The 14,994-nt window shown below is 45.6% G+C and overlaps 1 protein-coding gene across 1 annotated transcript in view; it reads left to right on the top strand.

Moving 5' to 3' along the window:
* The window catches only part of Ca10 (carbonic anhydrase 10), a 475,330-nt gene that overhangs the window by 443,908 nt on the left and 16,428 nt on the right, over positions 1 to 14,994 (top strand). The window contains exons 5-6 of the mRNA XM_050156762.1: positions 7,470 to 7,565; positions 10,871 to 10,943. Coding sequence (XP_050012719.1) covers positions 7,470 to 7,565; positions 10,871 to 10,943 — 169 coding nt within the window. The remainder of the gene's footprint in view (positions 1 to 7,469; positions 7,566 to 10,870; positions 10,944 to 14,994) is intronic.

A 14,994-nucleotide genomic window follows, 5' to 3' on the forward strand; every position in this document is an offset into this window, starting at 1 on the left:
GAAACTGAAGTGCAAAGAGCCTAACTAACCTAGGACTTGAACCCAGGGTATTCAACTCTAGAACAATGAGCTGACTTTCCTCACACCCCGGTGCTAGGATGAGTCTGAAGTCTTGGGGGTATGGGAGTGGGGAGGGAGGAAAATAAGTGAATACAGAGGAAAGGATGGGAATAAGGAGTCTCTAGCTGCAGGATGCCACTCTGGGAAACACACAGTAAAATCAGACTAGGTTCAAAAAAAGAGCTCTCAGACCTCACCGTTTAATCCTAGCTGATACCAGCCTCAGCCCAGAGGATACGTCTGGAAGGATGTAGATAGACCCCTTTACAGGAAGCACATCCTGCCTCGGCTTTCAGCAGCTTTGCTATTGAGAAACAGAAGGGATATAGATGCTTTGGGGAAAGGACCACAGAAGGGAAGTTAGGCTTCTAAAAGCAGCTATTTTAGAATAGGGGTGAGCACCAGGAGAGTGCACTAATTCTTCCATGGTAGCACCCCATCTGTTGTGATTGTTTGCCTAGACCCTGCCTGAATCCTGAAGAGGATGTTGGTAATTTTCCTGTTTCATTCTTGTGACAATGCTCAGATGCATCCTCATTCTTCTAAGAAAGAAGCCGTGGCACAGAGGGACAAGGTAGCTAGCCTCGGGTTACTCAGACAGAAGAGGATCTGGATAAGCCAAGCCTCGAATTTTCCTGTTCCATCCTGCACCCAAGGGTCATACCCTGCATTTGTTCAAACTTTAGAACAACTCACTAAAAAGTATCATGCCTTAAAAATCCAAGGAGTGATCCCTCCTTCAGTCTAGGGTCTCCAGTCATGGAAGTGATGGACGCTTCATGTCCTTTGCAGCTTAATTGCATCCATATGTCTTAGGATACAGGAAGCCATCGTCACCAGGCAGACCCGTGATAATTGCCAAGGCTGAGGGTGAGAATGTGGCGGTTGGTAAATATCAAGCCGTGCTCTTCTCTGCAGAGTCTGTGCTCTTACACAGAAAGACAAACTTGCTAATGACTTCTATAAATAAGTTATCGCGTATAACTGTTGTTCCAGCAAAAGCTGCTGAAATGTAATCTCCCCTTCAAGTATAAAACACCTTCCTCCTCTCTTTACTGTTTTATGAGGAGGTGAAGTGGACCCAAATCGCTGTCACTGGCTGTGTGACCTCTCTGTGCCTTCTCTTTTTTTAATCCTTTGTCTATTTCGGGAACAAATGAATGTGCCGTGTGAGCGCCTTGAGGATACGGGATCTATAGGCTGCATCTCTGGACTCCTGGGGTCCAGCTCAGGGTGGGCACCTGGGACCTCAGGGCTGACAGAAGTAAGCTCATTTGAATTGATGGTGCTTTGGAAAGTCTAAAGGACCCTAGGAACATAAGAATGGCCATTACGGGGGGGGGGGCCGACTCATGCTTCCTTCCTCCCAGCACGCATTCTCTCCCCTCTGTACACAGTCACTGGAAAATGAATGCTTTGGAAGTTCTTTGCCCAGCTCTCAACTTAAGCAAGCCATAGTGGGCGAACTATAACCACGAACCCAACCCGGCCCACGGTGTGCTGCATAGAAAATTCTCTTGGAATCTAGCCACACCCGTTCTTTCCTGTTTTCTCTTTGACCACTTTAATACTAGGAAAGTCAAGTGAAGTCACAGTGGCAGAAGCCCCACAAGTCCCACGGATGTAAGATTCACTGTCTCGCTCGTGGCTTTTTAAATGCCGGTTGCCTGCTAAATTACCATCAGAGCCACTAGGAACATGTTCCTCTCACTTCATCCAGAGCAGGGAACCGTGCACCGGTTCTCCCCCAGTAGGTAGTATGTTCCCCTGGGTCCTCAGGAAGACATACTCAAAGACAGGATGCAGAAGAGGAAAGTGTACGCACCTAACCCTGATTTCTACAAGAGCCTGAGGCTCTGTTATCTACTGCAAACGTAAACACAGAACAACAGCAAGCATGGTAACAGATGATTACTGAGAGTCTAGTGCATGCCAGGCCCTGGGCTAAATGCTTTTCTCCAAGCCCGTGAAGTCATAACAATGGCTATAGGAAGTAGGCAGCTTTACAATCCTTATGTAAAGATGAGAACCTGCATGACCCAGGTGCTCAGGGATGAAGCTAGGCTATGACATCTGCATAGTCTTATGAGGATACTAAAGGTCTTTTTCTATTTAAACAGCATTTTTTCATTTATTTTCCATACCAACCAGTTTCTCCCCCCTCTTCTCCTTCCATCCCCTCCCTTTTCCTATCTAACCCCCCCCCATTCCCTCCTCCTCTATCTCCATTCAGAAAGGACAAGGCTTCCATGGGCTTGCTCAAAGCAGGGCACATCACATTGAGGCATGACCGAGCTCCTCCCCTTACATCGAGGCGGGGCCAGGTAATCCAGATACTAAGGGCTTTAACTCCCTTTGGGGATACACATCTGGAATTCAGACTGTTTCCCCAGTTCAGCCAAGCAACCCTCTCTCCTTGCTTCTCACGACGTCACATTTTGTCTTCTGACCATGGCCTGCCTTGTTTCCTCTATCCATTTTACAGTTATTCCTACCTTGCCATTGCGGCTATGGACAGATATGGTGCTGAGTTCTAGGACGCTGGGCGTGGTTCTTTGCCAGTGAAGCTTAGAGTCTAGCCAAAGATGTGAAGAACGAAGCATTCTCACCACCAATGTGGAAAAGGAACTGTGATATGTGTTCCAAGCCAACAGGACCGTGAAAATGACTTCTCAGGGGGTGACCCTTGAGCCGAGTTCTAAAGGGGCTCACAAATAAAAGTCAGATAAAAGGGGAGGGAAAGATATATGAAACAGAAATAACAGAGTAAACACAGGCTGTAGAGAAAGGAAGAAGTGCGGTGTGTGAGGTGGAAAAAAAGCTGCTAGCCCATGCTAACCACTGAGGCATTTAGAAAAGTCAGGGCCCAGCCAAGGGCTGGGCTCACATTCAGGCCTTTACCTTCTGGGCAGTGGAAGCCACTGAGTTATTACAGAGTTATTAATGTGGTGGCCTTCTCATGAATGCCGTCACAAGGTGACTCTTTCAGGTTTAATAAGGGACAGAGTGCCACACAGAGACAGGTCAACTGGAGCGTGTGCATCAGGCCTGAGAGATGCGTGGTCACCGTCCCAAAACTTGAGTGAGAAGCACTGGTCACAGGCTTGTGACACACTCCTGGAAAAGGAAATTGTGCTCCATGCCAGAGACTGCTCACAGCTGGACCAATGACGGGGCTAACTCAGAAGCCTGCTCACGGCGAGTGTTCATTCAGCAAAGACAAATACTTGGGATGAAGTTCTAAAGCTGAATTTCAGCATGGAGCTTGGAGAAAGTGATTACTTTGGTCTCTAGAAAATTCTGCAATGTGAAGATAGTTCTGCATCTGATTGTATGAGTCTCAGTGCAAGACCAACGGCCTGGAAACCATAGGCATGAGACCCTAGCACCACCTGAGCCTCTGAGGATCTCCATGGACTGCTGCTATCCTGCCCAGCTTCTCCTCCACCACGCTTCCAAAAGAGTATAAATCACCACACTGTGATAAGCAAGACATAGACCCTCTCTGACCAGAAGTTTCTTCGTGTTTAATAGAAATGAGCTAGTCTTGGTTTTATCTAAGGCCCCTTCTAGAGCTCAGACTCTGAGCAGTAGAATGATTCATTCAGCAAGCATTTGCCAAGCTTCACACTGGGCCAGATTCCATGGCAAACATTAGGAGCAAGATGATGAATAGCATCCATTCCTGGAGATGTTTACCTAAAGGTGGGAACAGACACAAAGCCAATAGTCTAGAAGTAACATGCTGTTCGAGTGTGAACTCGAACCATAAGACCTGGGCACAGTTTGTCACCCGATACTTCCTTGACCAAGTGGTAGAGCAGAATTGTGGTGTCCCTGTAAATCAAAAGCAGATCATGAGATGGAGTTTAGAGAATTAAATGAGATGATATTAACATTTCTCTATGCCTATGTCCAATTTATAAATGCTATATGTATAAATCTCAGCTCAAGGCGAATCTCTGGAGAAGGATGCCCAAATCCATTCCCCAAGCTCCCAACACACCATCCCTTGCAACATGCATCGCAGTTGGTTTCCTGCATGTATTGTAGATGATCAGCGCTCAACCAGTGTTAATGGTGATCATCAATAAAGCGTGGTGAAGGCAGTGATGATGCTGGTGACGACTAGTTCTGACAGTGCTGTTCAGCTCCCACACGCCTGTACCAGGTATCAATGGTTTGTATCTATTCTGATCACCAGTGCCCTGTAGGCTCTAAGATACTTTGAATTTTCAATCGTCATGAGTTTCCTAAGAAGTTGAACCAGCAGAATACATTGAGATATTTATAAATGGAGATTCATTACAGCATCTGGTCCACCTGACTACAGCGGGGGAGAAGTCTCACCACATGGCATCGTCAAGCTGAAGAAGCAGGGATTCATTGGCATGATCTCACTCAGTCCAGGTCCAAAGTCTGTAGACCCATAGACATTTAAGTGGTGTTTGCAGTATGAATACTAGGTCCTGGAACCAGGATTTGTGATTTCCAAGGACAGATAAAGATGGATGTTCCAGCCCGAGAAGAATGAATTCACCCTTCTTCTGTCTCTTTATATACAATGGGTTCTTAACAGATACAAAACCATGTTTGAAAGGCTACATATATTCTACTCAGTTTATTAATGTAAATGCTGATCTGTTCCAGAAACATCTTTACAAACATACCCAGAAACATTAGCAGCTATTGGACACCCTTTAGCCCTGTGGAACTGGCACATGAAATCAATCATTGCAAGCTAATTTATAATCACAATAAATTCGGGTTAAGAACACTATAGAAACAGAGACGGGCAACATCACCAGTGGCCTAGGAAAGACAGGGTGATGGATGACTGCGACATAAAGAAGAATAGGTAAGACCCCTCTTATCTCTATCATGACCTTCTAGGTGTCCAGAGATCTTTCAAAACTGCATCTGGGTCAGTTTATTTATTTGCATCTTAATGCCAGTAACTTCCTGCTTCAAAGACCCTCACCAAGGTCTGCAAAGTCCTGTGTGAGTTGGTCCCACCCTGGGCCCCCTTTTGCCCACCCCTAACCATCTGCATTGCTTGTTACTGCCTCAGACCCCTTGTATCCTCTCTGCTCTATGTGACGGACAGACCTCCTTCTGCTCTCTCTGGGCCTTGTTCTTCTTCATCACCAGATCTCAGTTCAAATATCTTCTCTGCAGAGAGCCTTCCACTAGCTACACTAACAGATGCTGCCCATGCTTCTATACGTGCACTCTTCTTTCCACTGCTAGCTTTGACTTTGTAACTTAAAATTGTAAGCAGAGGACTGGCAGAGGACTGCACAGACAAATAAACAGTCCTCCAGCCCCTGCCTGTGGTTGCCTTTCTGGCGGCAAACTAGCTGCAGTGTAACCATCTGTCTCCACCGGCAAAATATATAAGAAGTTAAAAAGCAAATGAGGAATGTCAAAAGCATGATACTGTGTGCCCCTCTATGACATGTTCCATGGACTCGGGTGTTCAGATCAGTGGGACCCTCTGAGTGGGCACTGCTGGGTTACCGGTGCCCATTGACACTCCACTGATTTGTAACACCAGTGCATCTCTATCCAGAAAGCTTTTAACAAACACAGGACCTGCTTCCTTCCCAAAATAGTCAGAACTGGACAGGGACAAGCAGGCACTGGAGAGTTTCAAAACGCCAGGTGACCTGGATGCCCAGCAACACTTGCATACCACAAGAATAAATGTGCTGGTTGTTTTCAAAACGCAAGGGCAAGTTTTCTTCTAGTTCATTGTCTTTCTTGGAAAACTACACCACACCACACATACACCTTTCATGCAAGGTGGGATTCTGGCAGGAATGACAGTCGTCTTGTACTTTCAGAGTCCCAAGTCACTTTCCAGGCACTACCTGGTTAGGTTTTCAAACCAGCCAGCGAAGAGCACTAACACCGTTAGAGAGAGAGATCTGTGATACCTGCGCTATGACAGTAGTGCAAGAAGGTGACCAGTGGAAAGCCATGAAAGGCGGTGGGATGGCTCCGCGTGTTACAGAGTATTCACGCAGGGAGGAGACTATTGCCGCCAAGAGAACTATGGGTAGACTTATAGATATTGACTTGAATGAACAGGCAGTCAGATTTAAATCAACTATAGAATGGCACTTGTAAATTTTTCCATGTTATTGTTTCTGTTGGTGTTGCTGTTATTGTTTCTAAGATATGTCTCGTGTATTCCAAGCCGGCTTTTATCTCACTAAGTAGCCGAAGATAATTTTGAACCCCAACCCTCTCGCCTCTACTTCCTTAGTGTTAGACTTACAAAGCTCAGTTTATGTGGTGCTAAAACTGGAACCCAGCAGAGGCAGAGCACTGCCAACTGAGCTGTGGCCACGCCCCTCTATTGTTCCTTTAAACTTTTTTTTTTTTTTTTTGCATGTGTGTAGCTGTCTGCTTTATAAGCAGAGAAACCTGTCTGGGAGGGGTCTAAATGAGCTGTTCATTTTCCCATCATGTGAACCAGGGTTAGCTAGAGATGAGAGAAATGGTATTCACAGTTACCCTTTTCATATTGCTATAAAATATTGTTTAAAATCATAGCTATAAGATACATCTTAAAAGGGACCATCACACTCACATTTTATAGTAAGTGATTAGGTCTCGGTGAAAGGGTATAAAACTTGATCACAAGTCTGCAATGTGTTAATTTGGGTATATATGCATGCCATGTTCAACAATGGGAATTTAGAAGAATAAGGTAATAGAGGGACCCACTCCACTGCAACCCAAATCTAGGGCTCCTCTTGCCGCCCTCAGCCCCAGGGCTTGCTGCATAGAACTTGCTAGCCAGTCACTGGTTCTGTTAGAGAAAGGGAAACAAAATTTTGTATAACCAAGTGAACCGTACAGGTTGGCCCACCATGAGACAGAGCAATCCACTCGCTCTTCCAAAGAGTCAAGCATCCTGAACACCTCCAATCTCCCCCAGTGGGGCTGGGTCAGGGTCTACCAGTTCCCTGCTCACTCCAAGACTACTGCGAAGATTTATGCACTGCCTGGGCAGCTGCTGAGGCTGCTGGGAGAGGATTCCACACCGGAGGACTGTTGCACTTCCTAATAAGGAAATCCACTTAGCGCACACTTTAGGGAAAAATGTCCTGGGAGGGAGGAAGAACCAGATGGACACTAGTCTTATTTAAAAGAACTCTTATTACCAGAACATGTTTGCAAATTTGTGTAGGTCATATGTCCATATGTGTGCATGTACGTGCATTGTACACACATAGGTTCTATTTACACTCCCCCTCTGAAATGTCTTCAATTAAAAGCATGTGCTTCCTATTGTTCTTTGGTAGGTTTGCAGTTCACCTTGCATTGGAGGATATGCTGTGCCTCACCTCTTTTGATGTTGAATTGCTGTTCTTACTCTCGATTTTCCTTCCTGCCAGGTACAACTCATCCACTATAACCACGAGCTATACACAAATGTCACAGAAGCTGCGAAGAGTCCAAACGGATTGGTGGTAGTTTCTATATTTATAAAAGTAAGTCTTGCATTCTTTTATTCTTCTTGCCATTCCCCACACCAACCAGAATATCTGTCTACAGTCTCAGTTGGGAATAAAAATATTTACAGAAGTAATGTCAATTAATATCTGTACCTAAGAAAGCTTCGGGATCTTATGATTTTTATTAACATGAATGCACCAAAGATTCAAGGCTATGCAAGTAAGATGAAGAAATGATAGGTTCCATTTCAGAGCTTCAGGGCCTGAAGGTTTGCACAGCCTCTGCCCTAGAGAGAAAGCTGGTGCTAGGGACAGGCTTCAGGCCATACCTACTAGTGTGGACCAAGAGTGCAGTAACAAAAGGAGAGGGGCTGGAGTGCTGATGGCCTCTGGGACCGAAAGACTGCCCAATATCTGCTGCTACCAAGGGAATAAGAGAAGTGTTAGATGTCCCTCTCCAGCAGACCCTGCACTATAATAAACCTCCAGGCTTCCCCACAACAGCTACGAAGTTCACCTTCCTTTCCCACTTGAATGCTGATTTATAATCCTGGCAAGCAGAATTGAGACAAAGTCCCCATGTTGACTGTATAACCTTCAGATATCCAATAGGCAAGAACAGTGTGAAATGTCCAACTGAACAACTTCTGATTTGTTTTTGATTTTTCATAATGTTTTGGCAGATAAAAAGGGATGTAGATATACGATTTTTAATAAAAAAGTAAGATTTACTTTCCAACTGTAAAAAAGTTTTTAATTTTTTTTTTGTTAAGTAAACTATGTTAGTTACAAAGTACCACACTGTGCTCACTGCTAGAGAGGTTTGTGCCCAAATCACTAGAGAACATTGGACCAACCAGCACTTGGACTGCCGTGAAGAGTTTCAGTAGAAATTTAGCATTCACCACCAAGGAGTTGTAACAGAGCTCTTGGAGTAATGGGGTCCCCAGAGACCCCTTAGGCAATAGTTCCCCCCCCGAAGCAGATTCTGTGCAACAGGTACAGTTTGAACCCTGAGGAATTTCCCCTTCTTTCCTTGAGCAAACCTGAACCTTTCTGGCTCAGTCTCAAAATAAACCATAGCATTCCCTCTTTCTTCCCCAAAATTAATGCCCAGATTTCCCGCTCCACAGTGACCTAGCTATACTCTGGCTTGTCATTCACTCAAAACTCCAACTGAGCATGGGACAGAGGTCCATCCCCTGCTAGACACTGGTACTCAGAAATGAGATGGATTGAATCCTTTGTCTCTAAGGATGTACAGCCTCTGACAGTCATCAAGCCTTTTTTGATGCCCCTGCCTCCCACTTCCAGCTCCCTGTAGGTAAGACAAGAACACAAGATGAGAAGTTCCCACATGAGTGGTTCAACTGAAGAAATGTCACCCTGACCAAATCCTGCGCCAGAGATGGCTAAGGGCTTGGTGGTAAAAGAGAGGGCTCAGCAGTTAAGGATACCCGTTGAGAAGCCTGATTACCTGAGTTCAATTCCTGAGATCTGGGTGGAAGGAGAGAACTGACTCCCACGAATTGGCCTCTGAGCTCTCCACTCTCACTGAGACACAAGTGTGTGCTCACACACAATCAATCAATCATCAATCAGTCACTAAATCAATAAGAGAGGCTTGTTTCCCCTTCCATCCCATGAGCACAGGGAGCTAAGATTTGGCTATAGTTGCTGTTCGATCACACACCATTACCCTCCCACTTAGAGCGCACTTACATCAAGTACATATTTCATCTGCTCACCCACACCACTGCCAACGCACTTGTGCCCACAAATCATCTGTGTGCACTTTGGAAATACTTCAATAATTTTTAATCACCTCGGGGGGTGGGGGGGAGGCTGCTCTCAACAACAGTATTGTCCAATTTGTCAGGTACCAGGAACCCAAGGCACCCGGCAACTGAGACCCATTGCAGTTTCCCATTCCACCAGACACCCTCATGGCCCTGTGTCCCAGAGCATATCAGCACAAACAGGAGAGGGCTCTGAGCTGGCTTTTCAATGCTAAAGAGTATGTCACGAGCAGAATTTGGCACTAACGCTTCCAGGGAGCGGGAGTGTTCAGCTTGGGACGTTTCCCCCACTGGAGGTGGGATTTTGCCTCCATAGAGCGTCGTCACCAACCAAGCCGCAGTTAGTTGTGTGTCTCACTACAACACACCCAGGGAACCGTGCGAGAAGAAAGCCAGATGGAGACAAAATAAACAGGCTGTGCTTTCTCCAAACTCAAGTTACCTGTTGCTTATCTAATAACAACGATCATCTGCTGTGATTTTTCCCAAACCTCGGAATAAATCAGGTTTAAAATGTTGATGTGTCACAACACCCGATTAGCAGCTGAGATGTACATTGCAGAGCTGCGCCGAGCAAGGTGGGAGAGAAATGACAACGATGAACAGCGGCGCTGGGAAAAGACTGAGTCAGAAGGGGGTTGTGAAGGGAACTCCACAGCCGCACGAGGCTGCCTCACAATCAAGGGCGTTTCTCTGACCCCAGCCTGCTTGTTGCTTAGCTGCTTCCCCCAGAGGAAGAATCTGGATGTGTAAGAGCCTAAGTACAAAGTGGAAACTCATCTCTAGTGCAGCGTTGTTTAGCCCATTACACTTGGTAAATATGTCTGGGGTAGATGGGTGGGTGAGAGGATGGAAGATTGAATGTTGTGATTTATAATATACTTATATGATAATAAGCAGTAGAACTACAAGGTTCTCTTTTTCCTCCCTCTTCTGGGGCCCTTATTCTAGAGCTTCTTTGTACTTAGACAAATCCCCCTTTCATGACATTGCATTCCATATTCCCTGCTCAAAACCCTTTGATGGTTCCCCATTTCTGAGGAAGAATGTTGAACTATATCCTATGGTGACATTCAAAGCCTGACATGGGCTAGCCTCCCATCCTGTCCTTCCCAATGACTTTAGCTCCAACTACACTACATATTTGTATGAACGTTTCATGAACAGGTTGTCAGCATAGATGCTTTTCCTTCTCTTCTTGCCTTTCATTCTTTCCTATATTGTAACATCAAAATACTTCAGCTTCCATCCATCCTTCCAAACCCTAGCTCCCCTGTCCAGATAGCGAGTAGTCCCTCCCTAATGGCTATCAGAGCTCTCCCTAATCCACACAAGGATGGTTTGTTTATCTACCTCTCTTCCTTCTTGAGATGAGGTGTCCATATAGAGTAGAGTGTGTGTCTCTGATCTCTGAATTCCCAACCTTCATAGATTTGGACCCATGGTAAGCCATCAATATGAAGGAATGAAATAATGCATGGATATGTTTGCCCTGGGAGAGTAGCTGACACCCAGTTGTTAATACTTTCTCTTCCCTTATAGGTTTCTGATTCATCAAACCCATTTCTTAATCGAATGCTCAACAGAGATACTATCACAAGAATAACGTATAAAAGTAAGTTTGGCTCAATTTCCTTTCCAGCAACTGTTCTACAAAGGGCAGTCCTGTCAGAAGGCAGGAAGCCGGAACTGATGATCTCTGTGGGCTCCTTTCTGCCTCACAATCCTTTAACTCTGTAGAAAGTCACTCCGGAGAATCAGGGTTGGCTAAGAAGCAGCCCATTTCAAGCACAAGTCCCCGGAGTGCCTTTGTCATCCACGCCTGTCTAAGGCAATAACGATTATGATGATGTGGTCATCGTTATCCTGCGGGTTGGTAATGAGCTCGGGGATTCTACCGGCTGACTGACTCCACCACGTCAGCTGTCTGTGTAGCTGGGGCTTTGCCAACTATGTGAAAGAAAAAAAAAAAAAAAAAAAAAACACCTACCAGGTACTTTGGACCCAATATCGACCTTTTCAGAACCACACCTGAACCAAATCTGATCTCCTTCCAGAAGGAGGCTGGGCAGCATCTTCCTTCGTCCCCCATACCTCATGGATCTATAGGGTTCTGCCAGTCTCCCAGCCTTTCCAATTGCTTCATCCTAAACTTCTTCATCAGAAAGGAAGGAAGCGTGCTGAGGTGAAGGAGGAAGGACAGAGAGGGTAAACCTAGAATTCGCAGGACTTGGGGGAACTGTGTGAGGCAGCACATATAAAGAGATGAAAGAGCAAGATGGAGAAACCGCAGGGGCATCTAGTTAAGAAGAGGCGGGAAGCTGGAATTCAAGCCTTGGCTTTGACCTCTGTTGAGGAGGCTTCTTCATTAACGAAGTGAAAAAGTTCAGCCGCTGGCTTTGGAAATCTTAAAGGTCTAGATTTGTGAATCAAACAACAGCTAGATAATAATTTCCAACAATAGAAAAAAGAATATTGTGGACATTGAATCCGCACATCTCCTAGCAGAGTGCTTCTTCCCTGAGCCCATAGCTCAGTTGCACCTGCTGCTTCTGCTCCACTGTGATGTGGAAGAGAAGGTGGGAGGGCAGTAAAGCGATCACTGCCCTCTCTCACTGGCTGCTTTCTTCATCCCATACCTTCAATAGGAATGCAAAGATGGCTGAGATGCTGGTCCTCCCGACAAGGGGCTCACCATCAGGTCACACCCAGTGGAGAGGCTGAGCAACTGATGGGGTGACATGCTGGTGACCCTGAGATCACTCCACCTCAATACACATCCCCTACAAGACTGACTTAAATCCTCTCCACACACAGCCATGCCCTTCCTCATCAGTATTCTTGAGTTCTCTCTAAGCACACGCTTAGACTGCTCAGCTAAGGGAGATATTTCTGTCTTGTGTGTAAATAGCACATTTATAACTGCCTATAAAGGATTATTATTCTTTTAACTTTTTTGATTAAAAAAGCATAAAAATTAAATAAAATGCTTTTTAATAATCTTGAATTTGCAGTTTAGAGACCGTGAAAAGCCATGAAATTGCACATTAAGCCCCGAAACACAATCTGTCTGATTTCCACTGGCATAGGGGATCATTAGGGGGTCCCTTGCTCCCCTCCCCCTATACCAGTCTGATTAATATTAAGTGAAGTGGTCACTCACACAGAAAGAAAAGCAGAGGAAGGGAAGAGAGAGGAAGAGAAAGAAAAGATAAAAGAAGGAAAGGAGGGAGGAAGACAGGCAAGCTGGAAGGAGGGAGCCAAAGCATTCGGGCAGGAGTGGCAGCATTATAAAGTTTGGAGAACATTGAAGGGACTCGGAAGAGTTCAGAGAGGGGATCTGATCCCAACAACACATCATCTCAGTTACTGGAGGAATGAAAGGTCTCCCTCAGTCACAGTAACAGGCAGCAGTGGGGCAGGCAAGAGGCAGGAAAAGTGTTCTAGGGCCAAGTTTCTGTGTCATAGGGAGCTTATGGTGTTTCCATCCCTGAAGCAGAAACACAGAAAGAGAAAATAGATACATTCTCTCCTCATCCATCCCTCATGCACAACACCTCCCAAGGCCACAGAAAATAAAAGGGGGGTTAAGCTGGACACTCTGGCCTGCATGCTGAGACATGATAATGGGTCCTATCATAGCAAATGTTCTAAGGAAGGTGTCCCCCATGGTGACCTTTGTCACATACCTGAAAGGAGTTTCACCCCCGGGATAATGATGGCTTGATACACAGAACTGGCCCAGGACACTGGCAGAAAGGGATTGATTTGCTCAGCAGGAAACCACAGCTCTCTTCTCCCCAGTTTAATTTCCTACAGCTTCCTACAGCAGGGGAAGGTTGGCCCTGTGGCAGGTAGGAAGTCTTAAAGGATCAACTTCAAGCATACAACCTAGGCATCTCCCTACCCCCAAGCCTCTGTAAGAGGTAGCAGGTTTACTGGTATGAGCCCATAAACTCAGGTCAAGATGGGGATTATGCTACCTGCTTGGGGCGCCTATTATACTACCCTGTTCCCATACTCTTATAGGAGACAGGGAGAAGGAACACACACACACACACACACACACACACACACACACACCATCTCAGGGCTACTCCTGCTGTGACCAAACACCATGAGCAGAGCAACTTGGGGAGGAAAAGGTTTATTTGGCTTACACTTCCTTTTCACCATTCATCATCAAAAGAAGACAGGGCAGGAACTCAAACTGGTGGGAACCTGGAGGCAGGAGCTGATGCAGAGACCATGGAGGAGTGCTGCTTACTGGCTTGCTCACAATGGCTTCCTTAGCCTGCTTTCTTATAGAACCCAGGACTAACAGCCCAAGGATGGCACCACCCACAGTGAGCTGGGACCTCCCCTATTAAGCACTAACTAAGAAAATGGCCTACATTTAGATCTTATAGAAGCATTTTCTTAACTGAGGTTCCCTTTGCTCAGATCAAATTGATATACAACTCTCCAGCAACTCCTCATTCTCTTCTGTTTCAAGCACACTACCCAGGAACACCCAAATACATCTCTCAGCCACCCATTCCACGGCAGAGCTCCCATCTGCCCTGCTCGCTTGGATGGAGTATCCACTCTGTACTGTAGTGAGCATCAAGCATTTAGAGGTGATGTGGAATAGGTACTCTGCACACCCCAGGTCCAGTGCTGGGCATGTAGCACTTTAACTGTGTGGTGCTCACACAAGCTTTCTACATGGGTATGTTTGCTATCCCCAGCTCACACATCAGACCAATGATGCACAGTAGTAGTACCTAGTAGGTGCCTAGGTAGTCAGCGACTTCTGTATAATGAACAAGAGCTTAGCAGTGAGTGTTGACTGTTCACTCCTACGTGGGCAGGTTAGTCAAGATGTCTCTGCCTGCAGGCACAGGTCCCCAGGTCAGTTAATGAAGACAGATCCACATGGCTCTCATCTTTCCAGCATCAGAGGAACACCCAACAAGTATCTTTGCCCTCAGCCCATGAATTCATGTAATACTATTCAAGACTTGGTCTTTAAACATGCTCACACTACTGCTTGTTTCCCAATCCCCGGCACCTGTCTGATGTGAGATTTCCCTCTATATGCTATGAATATGTTTTATTGCCATTGGTTAATAAAGAAGCTGCGTTCAGCCCATGGCTTAAGAGAATATAGCCAGGCTGGAAGAGATATACATAGAGAGAGTAAGCAGAGTCAGGAAGAAGCCGTGTAGCCGCCACAGGAGACAGACACTGGATGCTGAATGGAAACTTTCCAGTAGGCCACAACTACGTGGCAATACATAGATTAATAGAAATTGGTTAATTTAAGATATAAGAGCTAGCTAGAAATATGCATAAGCTAATAGGCCAAGCAGTGTTTTAATTAATACAGTTTCTGGGTGGTTATTTCGGGTCTGGATGGCTGGGAAACGAACAAGCAACCTACACCAATACCCGTCATATGACCAAGATGGTCAATGTCACAATCCTTCCACAGAGATGAGGATGGAGGAAATAGGAACTTCCTGAACTACAACCCATTCTATACACATGGGTCCCCCTGGACATGGTTCCTATATCATTTCCTTTCTCTCATACTTCCTTCCTATGGAGCAAAGAAAGACAAACTCTGAAGTCTTAACTAGTTATAATTCTGGTGTTTTGACATAATACAAAACCCTTCAGCA

The sequence above is a fragment of the Alexandromys fortis genome, unplaced genomic scaffold (genome assembly GCF_014885135.2).
Source record: "Alexandromys fortis isolate MF-2015 unplaced genomic scaffold, M_Fortis_MF-2015_v1.1 scaffold_31, whole genome shotgun sequence".
NCBI classification, from domain to species: Eukaryota; Metazoa; Chordata; class Mammalia; order Rodentia; family Cricetidae; genus Alexandromys; species Alexandromys fortis.